General features: G+C 37.6%; 1 protein-coding gene across 8 annotated transcripts in view; it reads right to left on the bottom strand.

Annotated features, from left to right (window-relative positions):
• Positions 1-21041, bottom strand: part of LOC127413695 (echinoderm microtubule-associated protein-like 4) — a 125995-nt gene that overhangs the window by 27137 nt on the left and 77817 nt on the right. For 4 of the 8 annotated variants that reach the window (XM_051651032.1, XM_051651035.1, XM_051651036.1 and 1 more), the window contains 12 exons: positions 17633-17765; positions 15974-16171; positions 9872-10015; positions 9563-9588; positions 8894-8926; positions 7241-7364; positions 6629-6778; positions 4225-4294; positions 2543-2653; positions 1079-1174; positions 647-781; positions 247-382 (listed from right to left, as the gene is read on the bottom strand). In XM_051651032.1, the coding sequence (XP_051506992.1) occupies positions 247-382; positions 647-781; positions 1079-1174; positions 2543-2653; positions 4225-4294; positions 6629-6778; positions 7241-7364; positions 8894-8926; positions 9563-9588; positions 9872-10015; positions 15974-16171; positions 17633-17765 (1356 nt within the window). Of the gene's footprint in view, positions 1-246; positions 383-646; positions 782-1078; positions 1175-2542; positions 2654-4224; positions 4295-6628; positions 6779-7240; positions 7365-8893; positions 8927-9562; positions 9589-9871; positions 10016-12247; positions 12312-15973; positions 16172-17632; positions 17766-21041 lie in introns of those variants that run through there. The other 4 variants (XM_051651031.1, XM_051651034.1, XM_051651037.1 and 1 more) reach the window with 4 other exon arrangements.

The raw sequence follows: 21041 nt of genomic DNA, 5'->3' as shown, positions 1-21041 counted from the left end.
ACTGAGATATTCTTCTAAAAATCTTTGTTTGTGTTTGGCTGAATAAAGAAAGTCATACACATCTGGGATGGCATGAGGGTGAGCAAATGGTGAGAGAATTTTCATTTTTGGGTGAACTATTCCTTTAAATGCTGGTGATGATGGAAACATGTGAGTAATGATAATGTGAAGGTATGTGGCTCTAGCATGTTGCCAGGGCTAATAGTGTGGCCATATGTGTGCGAGATGTGTGTGAGATGTGTCTACCTTTCGGTCCTTTTCCTGGTGCTGGTTCAGCTGTGCTGCGGGTCCATATCAGCAGGACTCCTCCCGAGTCCCCGGTCAGGATATCTCCATTATTGAGGAAGGCCAAACACTGCACAAACTTGGGCTTCTCATATTTCTGTCACACAGACACAGAAGGAAAGAATGTAAAGTCAGATTGGACTAACTCTGTACAAGCCTGTATTTTGTGGGTCAAACAGTCTAGCGTAACTAGCAGGGCTGGTACTAGGATGCGATCTTTTGAGGGGCATTTTGACTTTTAGGGTGGGCAATAGGTTCTCTTTTCGAATGACTGGGACCCATCCGACACGGTTTATTGCTTTAAAATAGCAAAGTGATATGAGATATACAAGTGTGTGTGTGTGTGTGTGTGTGTCCTTACACCAAAGATGCCTTGTTTACGGGCCAGTGAGGATCCGCTCCAGGTCCAGAAGAAGATGTGGGACTTTCCACAAGTGACAATAGTGTTGGCATCAGTGGGGTGAAACTCCACCGCTAACACCACTTCATTAGTGGTCTAAAAACATTGATAAAACCATTACATGAAGAACAGAGAGAGAAGAGAAAGCACAAGAGGAAGCTGTGGAGAGGAAGGAATACTATGAAACAGAGAAAGGGACAGACGACTTGGCGCAACATGTGAAAATAAATAAGATGAAAAAACACTTTCAAAGATGGCAGGATAAGGAGAAGGAAATAAGGCAAGGAAAAGAAGTTGAATATGAAAAGAAGAAATAAATGAAGTTAAAATAAAAGAGTTTTAACATGTGTGAAAAGAGGAATGGGATGAATAAAAAGGAGTGTGTGCACTTACCTTAATCTCAGCGATTTTTGATTTCTTCTGCCAGTCCCACACAGTGAGCATGTGCTCGTTAGAGTCATCAATTACACTGAGGTGAGTGCCTGAGTCCTACACACACACACACACACACACACACACACACACACACACACACACAGAAAGAGAGAGTATCACAATTCATTATTGTAACAATGCTGCTTACTGAAACTGTACAGGAAATGGATGTGCACAACATTTTCCAGACTATTCTTTTTTCCAGTGACTATACTTAAAAATGATTGTTTAAAATTATTACACTTTTAACCAGACCACATTCTTTAGCCCTGCTATAACATTTTAGGCTTCTTCTGTTTCATTTAAAGCAATCCCTCTATCTATCTATCTATATGACACAAGGACTTTTACAATGAACACAAAGAGACTACTAGTGTAAATCCAGATGTAAGACTGTATTATGCATAAATACCATGTTTAGGATGCTGTCATTGCTGTATTCAGTCTTACTTAAGTTTGTGTGTGTGTTGTGTGTGTGAGAGAGAATGGGTGAGAGATGAGGAACAGTAATCTCAGGCTGAACAGTCTCAATCAGACATTTTACACTTAACCGATACAGTAGCACTATGGCCCACTAGATTAACCCCCCCCACATACACACACATACACATGTTGGTGCAGTTATCATTATGAGGACTCTCCATAGAGATAATGATTTTTCTACTGTACAAACTATAGATTCTATCCCCTAACCCTAACCCTACCCCTAAACAAAAAACTTTTTGCATTTTTACATTTTCAATAAAACATCATTTAGTATGTTTTTTAAGCGATTTGAATTATGGGGACACTAGAAATGTCCTCATAAGCCACATTTATAGCATAATACCCTTATGAACTGGTAATTACCAGTTTGTAACCTAAAAAAAAAATGTCCTCGTAAACAACCCAAACCGCCCACACACACACACACACAATGTAGCACTAAGTGTGCATGGAATACTCAGATGATCTACTTTATTGGCTAAAATTTGCAGTATACAACCAGAGCACACTGTGTGGGATACTGTAATTCACACTGCAATGCAAATGACTCAACCTTTGACATACGAACTGAAAACAGCACTGACCATGGTCTTCACATACTGAGACTCATTTGTGAGATTCATTTTTTGATTGGACATTTTTTACACAAAACTGGATAAAAAAAAAAAAAAAAAAGCTAAATTACTATATTTCTTTTCTACCATTTCATTTATTCATTTCATAATTAAACATCTTTCTGAAGTAATAGTGCAACAAGAGGGTCCAGTGACTACAATTACTGCAACTTAAAACATTTTTCGCTGCATATCATTTCACATACCATTTTTTAAAATATAGTATGTAGTAAACAGTTTTGACTGAAGTATTTAGTAGGCACTGTGTTAGCATTCCAAAGATTTCAGCTTTACAGCTGAAGGACAGAGACAGAAGACTCACGGCTTTAGAGAAAGCGAGGGATCCTACTCCTCTCTCAAAGGTACCGAGACCGATAATCTGCAGAGTGGACAAACTGACAGAGTCCCACACTCTCACATGAGGCTGAAGCGGCTGCAAACATCACAGAAAGATGAGAATGCAGGGGGAAAGAAAGAAAAACACAATTAAAATGAGAGGAATGTTATATTTTTACAGGCAATTTCCAGAAAAACTTTTTAAAAAATACACAAAATAGTTATAAGGATAAAGTTCAACACGCAACATTGTAGAAAAATAACACATATCTAAAACAAGTATTATCAGAAAACAAAATGTAAAAATAGATGCATTACATTCCTTCTGATGTCATTTTTTTATTGCTAAACATATTGTAGCTTTGTTATCTTATGATCAAAGATTAACTCTTTATGTTACAGTGCACGTTATTGTAACAGGTGTAATCACTCCACAAAATAAGTAAATGTTGTTTGTTATTATTATAATTATTATGTATCCACTTATGTAAACATATGCAAACAAAAGTAAGTGTTACCGATTCAAGTTTTGTTTTACAGTGATTGAAAGTGAAAGTTAAAAAAAAAAAAAAATAATAATAATAAATTCAAGCTAAATACTGTATGTTTGATCTTGCACTTTTAAGACACACTGTTCTTTTGTCAAAGCAGAATAGAATCTAGCCAGTTATTCTTGGTTCTAATCTATTGTTTTGCATATCAAAAGCCAAAGATGCACAGTGTTTGAAAATAAAGTGGTTTAACAGGTCCCTGAATACAAGAGAAAAAAAAAAAAAAAAAAACATTAAGAGCAACTATTATGGTTTTTCAAATATTACCTTTCATGTAGTGTGTTATATAGCTGTTTGTGAATGTAAAAAGGTCTGTAAAGTTTCAAAAATCAAAGTGCACGACAAATGGAGTTATTGACTCCCAAAAGAAAGAACCGATTCTGAACACCTGAAACAAGTCGTTAGTAATTCCAGACTTACTTCCTGTACTAACCTACGTAATTTGGTAACAAAAAACCCGCCTCTGGTCTTCACTGGCTGCTCACGAACAGCTTTGACCCGCCCTCAAACACTACACTAAGCGGTAGACCAATCACAACAGACTGGGACATCTGACCAATCAGAGCAGAGTAGGCTCTCTGAAAGGAGGAGTTTAGAATGAATCCTTTAGAACGGATCATTGAACGAGTCGTTTTTGACACTGGGAAAAAAAGGTAATGCTGCAATTAAAATTATGAGCAAATTAAAGTGTTTTTTGACCTTGGATGCATGTAAATCTATTGTATGAGACCTTTAAAACAAAATTAGGCACGTTTAAAAACCATAATAGGTGCTCTTTAAACCTTAAATGCTTCCTAATAATTGAGTAAATGGCATGATCAAATAAACTTGTACTGAAAGGTCAAAAAGCAGTAACATAATTGTTAATTGCAGTCTATGAGCCACTTGTAACTCCAATTTACTGTAGTTATAAGACTATCAATGTTGTAGCCTGTTACTAATTGCTACACCTCAGAAAACAGAAAATTAATCAACCAAAAATGTAATAGATAATTTGCCATGGCCAGAGGAGAGATTAAAAAAAAAAAAAAAAAAAGTAAAATACCTTCTGTTCACTGAATTAAAACAAACACAGGTTTGTGTCATCTCACATACAAGTTATATTAGTAAAACTCACCCTGCCATCCTTATCCACTCCTGCAATCTGTCCTGTGGCAATGCGGATTTTATCTGGGTGAACAGCAAGACTACAAGAGACAAATAAAGATAAGGCAACCAGTCTGTTATTTACGCTTGATGTGACAGTACACCTTTTCTGATCCATGTGTTTAACAATTTGAAAAATAAATTATAATGAATATCTAGATCATAGATGCTGATTGGTCAGCGGTCCATCCATGATAAATACACAAAATATGAACAGCTGTGATGCAAAACACCATATTACTATGCAGCACCCATAGAGACAGAAATTATATCTTCTAGTGGAATGATGCCACTTACTGAATTTGCATAGTAAAATAATGTTTTAATAGAAAACATGTCATTAATGTTGTTATTATGTAGTTACCATTTTCCAAAAGCAATAATGCACTCAAGGCCTTAAAAAGGCCTATAAAAGGGCCTAAAACAGTAAAAATATGTTCAAAGAAGCCCCTGTGAGAAGGGTACAATTTGATTTGATTTCAATAGATATTCTTCTCATTATTTTGAAATCAGTTATGCACATTATGTTGTTTTATGTTACATTTTATGTTTTTGAGTTATTGTTTAAGGGATTATTTTAGAATCATGTGTTTTACCCTGATGTTGTTGTCTTTGTGTGGGTAACATTGTGCCATTTCTGATGACGTTTAAGTCATCATGTGGCCTTCTAATTTATATGTATGTATTATTATGGTAAATATCAATATACAGTTGTGCATAAAAGTTTGCATACCCTGGCAGAAATTGTGAAATTTTGGCATTGATTTTGAAAATATATGACTGATCATGCAAAAAAAAAAACTGTCTTTTATTTAAGGATAGTGATCATACGAAGCCATTTATTATCACATAGTTGTTTGGCTCCTTTTTAAATCATAATGATAACAGAAATCACCCAAATGGCCCTGATCAAAAGTTTACATACCCTTGAATGTTTGGCCTTGTTACAGACACACAAGGTGACACACACAGGTTTAAATGGCAATTAAAGGTTAATTTCCCACACCTGTGGCTTTTTAAATTGCAATTAGTGTCTGTGTATAAGTAGTCAATGAGTTTGTTAGCTCTCACGTGGATGCACTGAGCAGGCTAGATACTGAGCCATGGGGAGCAGAAAAGAACTGTCAAAAGACCTGCGTAACAAGGTAATGGAACTTTATAAAGATGGAAAAGGATATAAAAAGATATCCAAAGCCTTGAAAATGCCAGTCAGTACTGTTCAACCACTTATTAAGAAGTGGAAAATTTGGGGATCTCTTGATACAAAGCCAAGGTCAGGTAGACCAAGAAAGATTTCAGCCACAACTGCAAGAAGAATTGTTCGGGATAAAAAGAAAAACCCACAGGTAACCTCATGAGAAATACAGGCTGCTCTGGAAAAAGATGGTGTGGTTGTTTCATTAAACATTTTATCAGTTAATGATACAGTTATCATACAGATACCAGTATACCTGGGTGTCCAAAGTAATTAGTCATATAACAACTGCTGGATGGAAACCTCAAGATGCGAATAAAATCTCTAAAATACACATCAAAAATGTATACGCTCACTTGAGGTGTATTACTTTTTTATTCGATAAGAATAAATGCATATAAATTATAATGGAAACACATTTACAGAATAAACACCTATTAAATTTATTAGGAATACAAGATGTGCATTAAAAAAAAAAAAAGTCATGTGACTGAATAACTCGTTCATAACTGGACTAACCAGTGGACCAGTCATCGCATCTGAAATGCTGCTCTGGTTCCTTGAAAAATATATTATATATCCGAACGGTAAAGATGTTAGGATGGCGGAACGCACACACAAAGTGTTCCCAGAACTGTGTGACGTGCTGTTGCTCCCAGACATGAGCCAAGTTCTTTAGAGTGTTTTGTATGTGTGTTCTAAACCACAAGTATTTTATTACTAAAAGAGTCACAGTGGCTACAATTTCTCCGGAAGTGACGATTTTGTACTTTTGAACACATGAGATGGAAACGTGGCTTAATTCGCACATTGTTTTTGCAATATTAGGATTTTTCGCATAAATCAAATTCGCAGCTTGAATGAAAACATAGCTAATGACAAACCTGAAGCAAAGTCACCATATTTTGTTTTTAAGAGAATTTCTGGCAACCACAGCTGCCATTTTTGCACAGTAAATTTAACTGGATATTTTTGTATTTTTTTTTTACACTGTGGTGACTGTGTGCTTACTCTTAAGCCTCTATTATCACACCAGCTCATTTGGTTTTGTGCAGGGCTCACAGAGGACATGTCCTGTCATTTTCATTCTCTAGCCACAGGCATAAGCCTGTTTAGGGAGAGCACAGCTCAGATGGCCTTTGTGAGAATGAGCAGGGCGTACATCTGAAATGATTCTCACCATTTGACACAGTCAGTGTGTCCCAAGTAGTGGCGCTGTGTCCGCTCCTCATAGTTAAAGAGCACGACCACAGAGGCGATGAAATATACAATCTCCCCAGTAGGGAGCAAGTACACATTTGCACGGCAGTCGCGTCCCCTGTAACCATATCTGCATGACTGAGTCAAGGAGAAAACAGGCAAGACAAAATGAAAAAGCTAAATTATCTTAAAATAGCTTAATATAAACTTAAAATAACTTAAATACAAAATCTTTCATTACAAATGACATTTTAAGCATAATAATTTAAATGGACATTTTTAATTGAAAAAAAAAGGAAATTAATTTTAGAATTTTCTTTGTAATTTCTTTATCGATATGTTGCATTGTAATTTAATTTTGTATATAATATTTTAGTAAATATTATATATTTTCCCCTTATGATTAATTGTAATACATTTTATAATAATTTATTTCTAATTAATGTCTATGTTCTTAAATTATTTGAGACTTTTCTCATTTTCTTTATTATGCCTATGTAAAGCATGGAAATGTGCTATTTAAATAAAACATATTTAAAAATGCAGACATACTATTACAATGTGCCGAGGCACAGTATGTTAGAAAGGATACACCCACTCCAGCTTGAGTCTCTCTGGTGGAAGTTCGGTGCGGACATCATCGTAATTCTCCACATCTGATGGAATGAACATTGTGATGGGTCGTCCTCGCATGAACATTTTGATATAATCTCCCTCTGTGGAGAGATCAAAGGTGAAAGGTCAGAAAGCGAGTGGTACCTTTTGTTCTGATGAAGAAATTAATTCATTAACAGTTGTAGTATGCCTCAGCTGGTAAGCCAGTGTACAAAACATTAGTATATCTAAAACAAGGCCTTTATTGGTTACTGTGAATTACATGCATTTGTGGCATACTTTTCGAAACGGTTCCACAGTTTAAAAAAAAAAAAAAAAAAAAAGAACGAAGCAAAAATCACAGTAACAAGCAAGGCACTTTCAATGAAGTTACAATAATCAAACTTCAATATCATGACCATGTAAAGCAAGTAAACCCAGCAACTTTCACATGATACACCCAAGAATGCCAGAAAGAGACTGTATACATGGAGCCAACTCACAGAATCTACGCCAGTAACGCAAAACCAGAAGTTCATCTACCTACAGTATATGCAGTATATCCTTTTCCACCCACAAAAAGGACATTTTCCACTTGTTTACAGCTCAAATAATAATTCGTTTTTTACAGAAAAATTCATTTAAAGTACGTGCTGCAACACAATTATAATTTTGGCTTTTCTGCTTTTAGATCCCCCATTTACTTCTATTGTATGTGCGTTGCCATAACAGAGATTTTTGCTTTTCTGAGGAACAAGTTCAAATGATGGTCTGTGTTAATCAACAGTACGCCACAAATGCTGCCTATAGAGCTTAATTTTGTTAGAACCCAGAAGCTGTTGAAGGAGTCAGTAAAGCTTACATGCTCTGAGCTCAAATACCCAAGCAAACAAAAAAAACCTGAAGCGTCAAGCACAGTGCAAAGGCTAGAGCGATGATGATGATGCCCAAACTCAGCTGTGATTTAATAAAGAAAAGAAGGGTAAAGCAGAAACATCAGGGTGGTAAAGAGATTTCGGGTTTTCTCTCATCTCCAGTGTTATGAAAAGAATGCCATCTTCAGATACAAAACATTAATAGTGTAAAATAGTGTTTATTGCTGAACAATATTTGCGGTCTCGACTGAAGACAACCATTAAAAGCAGTTTAACTCGATACAAATCTGCAGCACCAAATTCTGATGTTTACTTCCTTAAGAGTATTCATTCTTTTAAAAAAGTACTCTGTGTGTATGCCAAGTGTGTCTTAATATAATATAGTCTATTTTAGGATTACAAAGATTTAATAAAGATATTTAAAATAAAGATAAATAATGCAACTGTAATACAGTATTTTTTTCATATTAGTACCCTTGTTTTAGGAACATATTTGTACCCCTATGGAGACTAACTAATGATTGATTCCTCCAGGGAGGAATGGACTGAAACTGTATTTACCATTTTAAGGAACAAAGTGGCAGAAAGAGAGAGAGATAGAAGAAAAAGCAGAAGAGGTGATTGATCGATCATTGATCTTTCAGATTGATCAGCATGTTATTCAGAGAATTAAAGTGGAATTAAAGCAAGAGATGCTTATAGTCCAGCCTGAAGCAGGTAAGGAGGGGTAAACGCATTTTCGGCGGGTTTGGGCCCTGCAGAGAGGAAGGCCTTACCTTGACTGTTTTTTTCTCGGGTTGACATTTTAGCTGGTTATGGGACAGAAATAATAATCTCTCAACAAACACACACGGAATAACAGACAAGGCTCAGCTCTATTGGTTTAACAATGATGACAGAGGACTGTCAACAGTTTCAAGATGGGCGTGATAATTAAAAAGGTTTGAAGGAACAAGTGAGGAACCACAAGGCACAGGAATGTAGTTGCATGTATCTTTGCCAAGATTAAATTGACTTGCAAGTGTTGCTCAGCCCAGGGCTAAATCCAGCCCCAAGATAAGGTCTTTCCATGGCATGCTTGGCCCGTGACCACTGGCATGAGCCCGATGTGAAGAATATTTTTCAGTGTCATTGCTAATCTTACCCTGGTGCAAGGCCAACTAATAAGAGGTGGCATCATGCTCGCTCCTGTTTTATTTGCACTTATGAAACACAAGTTTCAACACTTGGAAACATGGTCCAAGCTTAAATGTTCCGGAAGATTTTACATTGCAAATTAAATGTGATTTTCACTAAGATTTAACAGTTTATATATTGCACAAGGCATTTTTGGCATATCAGTTTTGATTGCACCTTTGAAATACAGGAAAAGGGAACACATAAGGAAAAAAATGATGCTGAAACATTAAAGGACATACAGTATAAAAGGCAAAATGAGACTTTACCTTGGCTTATGACTGGATCTCTGTGTCTAAAGAGGATATAAAGAAAAAAACATCCAAATATTGATAAAACAACACCAAAAGTGAGTCCCCCCCCCCCCCCCCAACATCTTCAATTGGTCAGACAAAAATGTAGCCCTGCCCCAAAACTTACACCGTTGGCTGAGGTAATGTAGCAATTTTAAGGCATCACATTTTGTTAGGACAGGATGTAACTGCTGTAATATTTTTTTTGTTTCTTCATTTGGATGACTTAAGTGGACTTATGTGGGTATTATAGAACAAAAGGGACAGAAGGAGCTTTGCACTTACTTCTCGGCATTCTTCGCCACTTTGGCCAGAAGTTTGGAGGTGGAGGCTGCTTTCACCAGCTTATTCCTGTTCTCATCCCCACTGTCCCATGTACTGCTCTGAGAACGTTCCATTCCTCCACCGCGCTTTGCACTGCTACCCCTGCTGGTGACAAGAAATTACACAAGCAAAACATGTAAGTTCCCTTATGGCTCAGTACACTTGACATTGCGTGCTAACGGATATGGGAGTGTCCTTCCACACAACCTAGTTGAAACCTCTCTACAATAACGCCAATATTCTGATAATGGCAATGGTGCTTGAGCCCCGCCCTTTTAGGCGCGAAGCTGTCCGCTATAAAAGCAGGTGAACAAGCACCATTCCTCAGAATTTTCTTCATTCAAGACAACAACTCATCTCTCATCTAGAAGCCCTCTACTGCTTCGCCGTTGACTACTTGAGTCAGCGGGCGGAATCTTCATGGCAACAAGAAGACTCTCCGCTCCCATGCAGTGTTCCGCCGAACATCACTCTGCCTCGCCGCTTGATGCTTCGCTGGTGAACGGGCTGCTTCAGCATCCCGATTCGCTGCAGCACTTTGGCAGGTGTTGTGTATCCTTATAAAGCAATTGTATATTACGTGTTCGCGTCTTTTTAAAGATCTCGTTCCGTAAGTGTTCCTTGTGTGAGAGGCACAGCTCTTCATCTCCCGCTAAGTCTCGGTCCAGCGCCCGGCTAAAAACCCCACATCAGCTGCCTCAGCGCCGCCAAATGTCGCCGGCAAGCCGCTGGTAAAGACACGCAAGCCGTATTGTAGAGAGGTTTCAACTAGGTCATGTGGAAGGACACTCCAATATGTGTTAGCATGCAATGTCTCGTTCCCTTCATCTCAGGGAACCAAGGTTATGTAGGTAACCGAGACGTACTCCGTTTTTAGAAAGGAAGCCAGAGCAGAGAGGCTGAAAACAAGTCTAGGGGAGACGGTAAAGTTTAGGGTTAAGTTTAGAGGAGAGGTATTGTGAGCTTGGAGGTGAACAATCTGTAAATCTACAGTATATCAGTGGTTTTCACTGATAGGTCTGTTCTGATAGGGTTGTGGACAGCAGGGGGAAAAAAAACTATGCTAAATGCAAATATTAAAATTTAACTATCCATGTAATTGTCTACAGTTTGGATGGTAGTGAAGAGCACCTCTTAAAAGGATTGTTCACCCAAAAATGAAAATGTTCTGATCATTTACTCACCCTCATGCCATCCCAGATGTGTATGACTTTCTATCTTCTGCAAAACACAAACAAAGATTTTTAAAATAATATTTCAGCTCTGTTGGTGCTCACAATGCAAGTGAATGGTGACCAGAGCTTTGAAAGTCCAAAAGGGACATAAAGGCAGCATAAAAGTAATCCATATGACTCCAGTGGTTAAATCCATGACTTCTGAAGTAATATAAAAGGGCTGGGTGAGAAACAGATAAATATTTATGTTCAAATCATAAAAGGAATTAATATTGATCTATGTCTCACCCACACCTATCATATCATTTCAAAATATATGGAGTCACATGGATTACTTTTATGCTGCCTTTATTTCCTTTTAGAACCTTCTGAGTTCTGGTCACCGTTCACTTGCATTATATGGACCTACAGAAATTAAATATTCTTCTAAAAATCTTTTTTGTGTTCCACAGAAGAAAGTCAGACCTCTGGGATAGCACGAGGGTGAGTAGATGATAAGAGAATTTTCATTTTTGGGCAACTGTGGTAAAATCACTGTAATGAGCAGTGTCTCATGGCTAATTGTTTTAGAGAATCACTGATCTAGCTCTAATATTCCCTCTTAGTTGAAAAACAAAAACTGCTTTTGGCCATCAATTATAGAGTTTACTTTGCTAGAACTGCAAAGGCTAACTAATTCTACCCATATCCTCCAAACACAAATTACCACTCCTCTTTGGTTAATTTAAAAATGTAAGCCAGAAAACAAGCAATGCCACCCCTTAGTAGTACAAGTCACAGTTTGGGTACACAGTCTCTCAGGTAAAAGATCCATGCATATACAGTACATTATGCCAGGCAAGGCACATCAGATAAAGCATAAACCAATCAATGTTTAGTACACACAGGAGATCTGAGAACTTAAAACCCAGTCCTTTGGTGAGTTGCATGAGAGAGTTTCAGGAAACAGATGCCACACAGCAAAGCTAAAGAAAAAGAACATGGAGGTAGATGTAATCTACATGTTTGAGAAACATGTTTGAGATTTAAAAAGAGAAAAAAAAAGGTGTAATCCTGACACAAAGCTGTTCGCAAGAAGAAATGTTAACAGTACAAAAATAAACTTGATTTCCAGGACCACCCCTACTATGCCACCATTTACTAGGTATATAAAAAATATAACCTGGGGTTAAGTGCCTTGCTCAAGTGCATAATTGTGATCATGGCTTGCTTCTTGATTCTTCTCGGGCCTTGGACCAACAATCTTCCAGTTACTAGTAACTAGCCCTGAGCTGTTTCCACCACACTAAACCCCCAACTTAGGACTCAGCAGAAAACATGCCCCTAAAGAGGAACGTCTGAGTAGGAGTGATCCGAAAATGTACAAATGCATACACACAAAGGCTGTAAGTCAGAGCAGTTGCATAGTACCTCCAACCTCGCGAACAGGGAAGTGAGACAGCAGGGAGGGAACGGATAGTGCCCCGGGGCAGAGCAGACACACTTCCACATATGAAAAATTGTCTTGGGTTTTATATATGGGATCACTTGTAAGGGATATAGGTTTAATGATGTAAATTCCTAAAATATGTGAGATAAACACAATGCAAGTACAAGTTGAATTCTCAACATTGCCACAAGGGATGCTACAGTTGACATTGTGAGTGTGAATGGTCTGTTTCTACGGTGAGTTTTCTCTTTCAAGTCAACTACTGTCATATCGGAGCAACAGTTTGAAGAGAATATTGCTGAGTAGGTAAGGCAAAGTCAATATATTGATAGCAACTTACTAGAAAAAAAAAAACACAGTTTAATGGCACAGACATTTGAAGGTAACTACATCAACCCCTTGAGTACTGAAGTTTAAAGAATGCATGTTTATGTATGTTTCTGGCCTTATAGTCCCTGCTGAAAAGGCCAGCATAGCTGCTCGACAACATATACTGTGTTTTGGATGTTGGTGCCCAGGATGGGATGCATTGGTGTTGGTAGACCCACCAAGATTCCAAACAAGCTTAACCAGCAAGACTTGGAAAACCAACTAGACCAGCATTAAAGCAGCACAAACCAGTATGAATCATCCTGGACCAGAATAGAAATGTATGATTGTTTTTGAGGAAAGGTGTCTTATAAATAAAACTGTATATGAATATATTAATCATTCAGTACCATATATACTATATATCGAAGTAGCAGGATATTACCATCTATTACCATCACTGTACCAACCCTGCTGAGGAGAAGGAAAAAAAAAAGCAAAAAAGCATAAAGCTAGTCTCGGGGGCTGGGAGACCAGCTAACCACCTTAGGCTAGTCTAAACTATTTATTTATTGATTCTGCAAAGATAGTACCAACAGTCCTTTTGTGGGGGTTCTCCATCATTTTAGCAAGCGGTCTACCTGCAATTGCCTTTTCAGTTCTTTCTGAGGAAACTTTTCAAAAACACACTGTACTAACCACAACACCCTCAACAGCTGACACTAGTGAGGCATGCAAAAACTGTGCATGTCCAAAGTCTTGTGCTAGTGTAAGTGAAACCCTTACTGTCCCCGTCTCCATTCACACAAGACATTTTGCAGATGCTTTTTCTAACCAAAATATGCTAAATGCAAATATTAAAATTTAACTAACCATGTAATTGTCTACAGTTTGGATGGTAAATTAAATAGACTTAACTTAAAATGGAGGAGCAAATGCTTGCCATGCTTTGTTGAGGTAAAGGGGCAATCATCCAATCAAACTCTATGGTATTTTTTTTTTTTTTTTGCAAATTCATCTGTCACTAGATAATATGACTAATACAATATTTTGCCCAGTGGTCAGTCACATTTCTGCTGCTCTTTATGCATTTACAAATTGTCAATTTCCTATTCAGCCTATGCCATGTTAATACTGTGGCCAGACCCCGGCTAATAATCTGCTCCTTGTGCTGTCTAACAAACATGGATCGGACCATGAAATGGCATTAAGGTCAAGCTTGGTTTTCCACATCTCTTTAGCTAATAGGATGGGATAGCTTGCTTGGCTAATTTGAATAACTCAGTAGGATAGTTTTGGGGTTATTAAGTACAGACTAGAAGGTCAGTTAATGGTATTGTAGCATGCGTGGGCTAATGTGTTAGCCCAATTATTTTGTTTTGTTAGTCAAGCACCAAGGGTCTGAACTAGAGGTTTGCAATGTGACTGGGGCCCGATGGAACCCGACGGGATTCGGACCAGGTTCGGGTCAGTTTTTCAAGTAGGACTTTGGGTTCGGGTCAGGTTCGGGGTTTGTAATTAATGAAAAAATAAACATGCTTACCGAAATTTATTCGCGCACACGCTCTAACTCACAGACGAACGCGAACGGAGAAGTTAGGGGCCGTTCACACCGTATGTGATCTTGCGGGCGTCTGTTCTGTTTTCCCATTGTTTAAATACATGCTGGACAATGTCTTTGACATTTGCACCGCATCTCGCTTTTTCTTCAGCGTCTTGCACAGGACCAGCATATTTTAAACACCATGTCAAGTTAAAAAGAACTTAAAATTGTCAAAAACGCATGTTGAGACACCTGCGCTCTGTTTCATTCTTTGCTCTGCATCTAGATTGTTTTTAGCGCAGTTGTCACAAAGATTCAACATTCTAAACAAGTTCAGGCTGCATAGAGGGGACTGTTGCATTGTTTCATATTATTCCAGATTGTTCTGCACCAAGTGAAGTTTCATTAAATAAATGGTAAGTCAATGATTTTTTCCCTTTCTGCTCTAGTGTACCAAGGGGCTGCCGTGCCTTGTTAAAACTATGTATGTTTACCGTTTCAGTACTGTAATGAAATACAAATGTTGCCTATATGCTTACATAAAATATAGCCTATTGCAACAGTAATTGCTAGGAGAAGAAATTAGATAGTAAGCAATTTTGGGTTCGGGCTTAAAATCTGACGGTATCGTTCGGGCCTGGTAGGGTCTAATATGATGGTAACGCGGGAGGCAAGCAAGGATTTGTTTACATAATAATTCATAATAGAAATAATTTCACTTCAAAAATTTAATTCTGTCAAGATTGACCTTTTCCATTTAATGAAAGTAAATGAGGACTGGACCCATTAAGCTCCAAAAAGACACACACACACACACACACACACACCCCCACCCCCACACAAAAAGCACTATAAAAGTGGACCAAACAACATATCTGATGCATTCTACGTTTTCTAAAGAAATAAGATTGAAAGATTTAAGGCATTATTTACTAGAAATCCAGCCGTTTGCTGTAGCTGTTAAATCCAATGTGTTGCCATTAGACATATTGTATCAGGTCAATAATGAGTGGTCACTGTATTCCTATTATTTAATTCCCAAAAAGCTGTATCTTTCATCCATTTTTAGTAAAAAAAAAAAAAAAAAAAAAACTTGAGAAATGTGAAAAAACCTATACAGAAATCATCCTATCAGAGTTTTGTGAAGATTTAAACACAAGTCACAGACATTTAAAAAACTATATGAAGGACTATGGACTAACCGACTAACATTTTAAAACTGAGAACAAGATTTTTTGAAGTTATAAGCCAACGAGCATTAAGCTGTGATGTCAGTAAGTCTTTTCACGTCAAGCTTTTAGTTTGCGCAATTGGTGGAGAGCAACTGAGGTGCCTGGCTCTAAAAACTGCTGCCGTACTCTGACATACGCCAGCATGACACCGCAGTAAATCACACCATATTTGTAACTGGCATGCACCTGGGGGTGTTCACTGGTGATCGGTTCTGTGCAGAATTTGTTTCTCCAACAAGCCGATTGAGCTTAATATTAATTGAGGAAGTGTGCCTGCCCTGCCCCTTGGCTCTTAGTCAATACATTGCGAAACCACTGCAAGCTGATAGCCAAAACGGTGATGTTGCCAAAAACTGCATGGCTGTTGGGAGGAACCTTTTGGCTGAGGCTGACCCCTTGTTCTCCGAGGTCTGTCTTTGGGGTGGTGGGGGGTGAGGGGAGGGGGGGTTGCTGGAAGGGGACGGTGCCTGAGGGGTGCTGGGTGTTGAGGGGGGTTTATCGTTAGCCTGTGGCGGCTCTTCTTTCTCCTTGATCCCCTCCATCTGAGGCTTGTCTTTTTTCCGCTCACCACCACTGCAAAAACAACATGCACGTCAACAGAGGAAGACTTGATGCACATTAGGGGAGCGGAGGGGCTCAATATTGAGGTATAAAATGTTAAAGACATTTAAAATGTACATTTATGGGTAAACTTGAATATATTTCTTCAGGCTAAAAGAACACCACACATTATTCATATAAACACAATATCTCTTTTATATGGCGTAGAACAAAAAATAAATAAATAAATAAATAAAATGAAGACAGCACGCTTTAAAAGTCTTTGAGAAAGATGGACGTCCCAGATTAGCTCAGATTATCTGATATTTTCTTTCATTTTCTCCATAGAATTTTTTTTTTATTATTGTTAAATATACTGTATAGTTTAATCCTTGAACCAAACTAACCAGCTCCAAGATGAAGCAAAACACAACAACATTTGGTTCTAAGCAAAAAGTGTTCTGAAACAAAAAGGGAAATGTCCAAAAGTGTGTAATAAACATTTTTTGGAGAACATGAACAACTCATCTCATGTTGTTTTGTGAATGATGTAAACCAATAAAAAAATGACAATATCATATAAAACTATTGACTACAAGTCATTAATTTTAATTATAAAGTACAATATATTTAAATTTTATAGCAAAATATTAAACTATATACAATTACATAAGTAGTTTTAAGAGTATAGTGAGACTGGCTCGATTTATGTCAATTCTTCATGGGATTGGGCGGTCACTAGTAGGCTTGTTTGGTGTGATTTTCATCTCCGTGGTAACAGCAAATTCTCTGATTGGTGGATTGCTCTTGAGGGATTATGGGTAATGTAGTTCTGCACTGTAATTTCCCATAACATTTTTTATTTTTTTATTTATTTTTTTTTTTAAGTGTAAATCACACTGACTTGACTCACTTAACAACTTTGGAGCTTATGGTAGGTCTGTCTTGAAAAGTTTATACATAATTGCTAAAATACTAATTATCTATGGAGAAAATGAATGTAATTTTTACTTCCAGAACCATACAGTTTCACTCTGTAGGCACTGACACATTTTGACAGGAAATAGCAAACAATGTATTTGTACACCACCAAAACATATTTGTTAAAAAGGTGGGTATCATATTCTATCAGTGAGTGCTACCACAATTATAAATATTAAAAGATATGTAGCACATTTTTTTTCCAGGCAGGACAAAACAACCCAAATCCTGAAAAGACAATAATGTTATGTTGGCATTGCAAAAATGTAATAACAGTGATAATAACAACTTTATTATGTGATTTTGAAAGTAGTTCAAACTTTATGGCTGGCTTTTAACAAATTGTTTCCAATAAGAACAAAATGTGGCTTTAAATAGGCACAATACAACAGTCTAAAGATGATAGGGTTATTTAAGGTGACAATGGCTTCATTTATGACAAAGTTAGAATGGATGCAGATGTTTAAATGGTTAAACTTGTCTAAATCATTTGCATATTTGGGTAGTTTGTACCTCTTGGCTGCAGAGGACAGTGTCTCTTTCCTGGCTACAGAAACTGTGGAGCCGTCTCTGTGAGATTTACGGGTGCTGGAACTGCCATTGGCGATACAGGACATAGAATAAGCCTCACGCAGCGGGGTCTGACCTGCAGGAGACAAACAATCAACCTTAGTCTTAACTGAAAAGGACTATTTTGTGGGTCCATCTATATAAAAATTAAAAAAAAAAAAAAAAAAGTAAAAAAAAAAATGACCCATTTGCTACCATTCATTACATGTATTGATATTTTTATTAGACAATGTACAAGACAATTTCAAAGAGACATAGGAGACATTAGACAAAGCGGGAAGCAAGACAACAAGAGACGACAATTAAATTGATTGACAAGCTGGTATAAAGGGGGACAACATCTAGATTAAAGAGGGCAGTCTCCAGACAAGCTAACTGGATTAATGGTCTGATTTACTAGTCTACCACTGATGCTTAAGAAATACAACATCTCAAAAACCAAATCACTTGCAGAGTGCGACAGTGGGAATCATGTCCAAATACTTTTAGGTGTCTAACATGAAATATCTGTTCATAGTGGGGACCAAAAGTCTGAGACCACACTGAAAATACTGTATGTGATTTTTCATTAAAACCTGGAAAGTTGTAGTATTTTGAGAAAAAAAAAAAAAAAAATGACAAAACGAAGAGCAAATATTTCAGATTCTGCACTATTTCTAGGTCACTAAGCACATTTTTTACATTGATGTTGCGTTGAGTTCTTTGTACAAAAGGTCAGAGATTGTCATTCGGAAATTCCTGTACACCTTTAATTTCAACTTTTTACACAAATTGTTATGCTGATAACATAATTTGCTAAAATTAAAACTTTGTATTAAATGAGAGTCACAGATATTTGAACCCTAATATAGTTGAGGCACACACACACACACACACGTCAAACTAACATTTGCCCTTGTTGTGGTTGTCCAACTAAAAATGCTACAGAAGACAGTAAGGTGCCCCCTTGGGCTTGGTATGGTATTCTCAAGCTACAATTCAGTGTCATGATTGCAATGCTTTGCATCAGCCATGCTATTTAAAACTCTGCATGTGGAAGGGTCTGATTTAGATACTTGGCTCATAACTGGTCACTTTATTTGACCCTGTTTTCTTTTTGAGAGAGATGTAACTATTGTGCTACTTCACCCTGCAATTCTTGCGTGGTAGATTTGATTAATTGTTTCTCCCCAGGGTACATGTCTGTGTGTGTATTATCTCGATACGACACGATGTCTGTGCCACATGGCTCAGCTTCACGCTCCATTAGCCCACAGCAAAAACACACACAGCGTGTGGCTGGCCTTAACAGACTGTGGAGAGCATTGGTGTTTGAAGCCCTTTTTTCAACAACACTACATTGTCCTATATTCCAAACCTCAAAAGCTACTGGTGATAATAATGGCATGTCTTCCTCTCATTACAATGTAATTGATGTGCCCTATCAAATTTGAACACAAATCATCCAGTTCTCTGATTATTTAAAATTTTCTTCAAGTGAACCCATGCTAGCTGGTTATCCTTATAGGGATAGTTCATCCAAAAATGAAACTTCTGTCATCTGCATTGACTTCTTCAATCAATGTGTGTGTGTGTGTGTGGGGGGGGGGGGGGGGGGGGGGCAGTAGTAATGAAAACAGCCTGGTTGTCCAGTAGTAATGGCTTGAAATGTGATAATAAAGGGAAACACTGTGGTTCATCTGTCAATTTACCCACCCTAGTGTTGTTCCATACCAGTGTTACTTAATTTTTTGTGGAACAAAAAAGGAAAATTTAGGCAGAATGGATAAATAATTCTCATTTTTGGGTGAACTGTTCTTTTAGGAATCTTAATCTTTGACACTCCAATGTCTGTTCTTTCTCAAATTTGTTTCTCTGTAATACGTGACTGTAAATAACCTCAATGCCATAAAAAAAAGAAAAAAAAAGATAATGTTTAAAAATGAGTATGTGTTTATATAATTGAGTGCATGTATAAAAATCTACCTAAATTCTCTGGGAAGATGTTTGTGTGTTTGGAAAGTTTGACCATTAAAGCATCAGGTGACCATATCCCTGTGTACTGCATGTGTGATTTTGTGTGTGTCTGAGTGCAAGTCTGTAGAGCCGCACAGGGACTCCTAATGTGACCTAACTCACACAGGAAACCAAGGAAATATCTGCCTTTTATCCGCAGCCTGTCTATGGCTTCTCGGTTCTCAACCCACAGGCATTCACCATTACTTTCAGACTGGAAATAAAGCAATAAATTACTTATGGGTAAAGTAATTCTTAAAATAACATTCAAGACTCAAAAAATGAATATAAAATAGGTGTTTATTCAACCACAGGAACTTTTATGTCCATTGGGTGTGTGTGTGTATTCATATATATATATATATATATATATATATATATATATATATATATATATATATACACATACATACACACACACATACACACATACACACACACACACACACACACACCAATCAGCCACAACATTAAAACCACCTGCCTAATATTGTGTAGGTCCCCCTTGTGCCACCAAAATAGCGCCAACCCGCATCTCAGAATAGCATTCTGAGATTCTATTCTTCTCACCCCAATTGTACAGAATGGTTATCTGAGTTACCGTAGACTTTGTCAGTTCTAACCAGTCTGGCCATTCTCTGTTGACCTCTCTCATCAACAAGGAGATCAGCAGTTACAGAAGTACTCAAACCAGCCCATCTGGCACCAACAATTACGCTATGGTCCAAATCACTGAGATCAAATTTTTTCCCCATTCTGATGGTTGACGTGAACATTAACTGAAGCTCCTGACCCGTATCTGCATGATTTTATGCACTACACTGCTGCCACACGATTGGCTGATTAAATAATCGCATGGATGCTTGTTGGTGCCAGATGGGCTGGTTTAAGTATTTCTGGAACTGCAGATCTCCTGGGATTTTCACGCACAACAGTCTCTAGAATTTACTCTGAATGGTGCCAAAAATAAAAAACATCCAGTGAGTGGCAGTTCTGTTGATGGAAACACCTTATTGATGAGAGAGGTCAACAGAGAATGGCCAAACTGGTTCAAACTGAAATTCTATGGTAACTCAGATAACCGCTCTGTACAATTGGGGTGAGAAGAATAGCATCTCAGAATGCTATTCTGAGATGCGGGTTGGCGCAGATTTGGCGACACGAGGGGGACCTACACAATATTAGGCAGGTGGTTTTAATGTTGTGGCTGATCAGTGTAATATATATATCTCAGTTGTGCTCAAAAGTTTGCATACCTGGCAGAAATTGTGAAATTTTGGCATTGATTTTGAAGATATGACTGATCATGCAAAAATCATGCATCATCCCACACCTGTGGCTTTTTAAATTGCAATTA

This window comes from Myxocyprinus asiaticus, chromosome 23, assembly GCF_019703515.2.
Source record: "Myxocyprinus asiaticus isolate MX2 ecotype Aquarium Trade chromosome 23, UBuf_Myxa_2, whole genome shotgun sequence".
NCBI classification, from domain to species: Eukaryota; Metazoa; Chordata; class Actinopteri; order Cypriniformes; family Catostomidae; genus Myxocyprinus; species Myxocyprinus asiaticus.
Note: the sequence above shows the minus strand (reverse complement) of the source record. Positions and strands in the feature narration are given on the sequence as shown.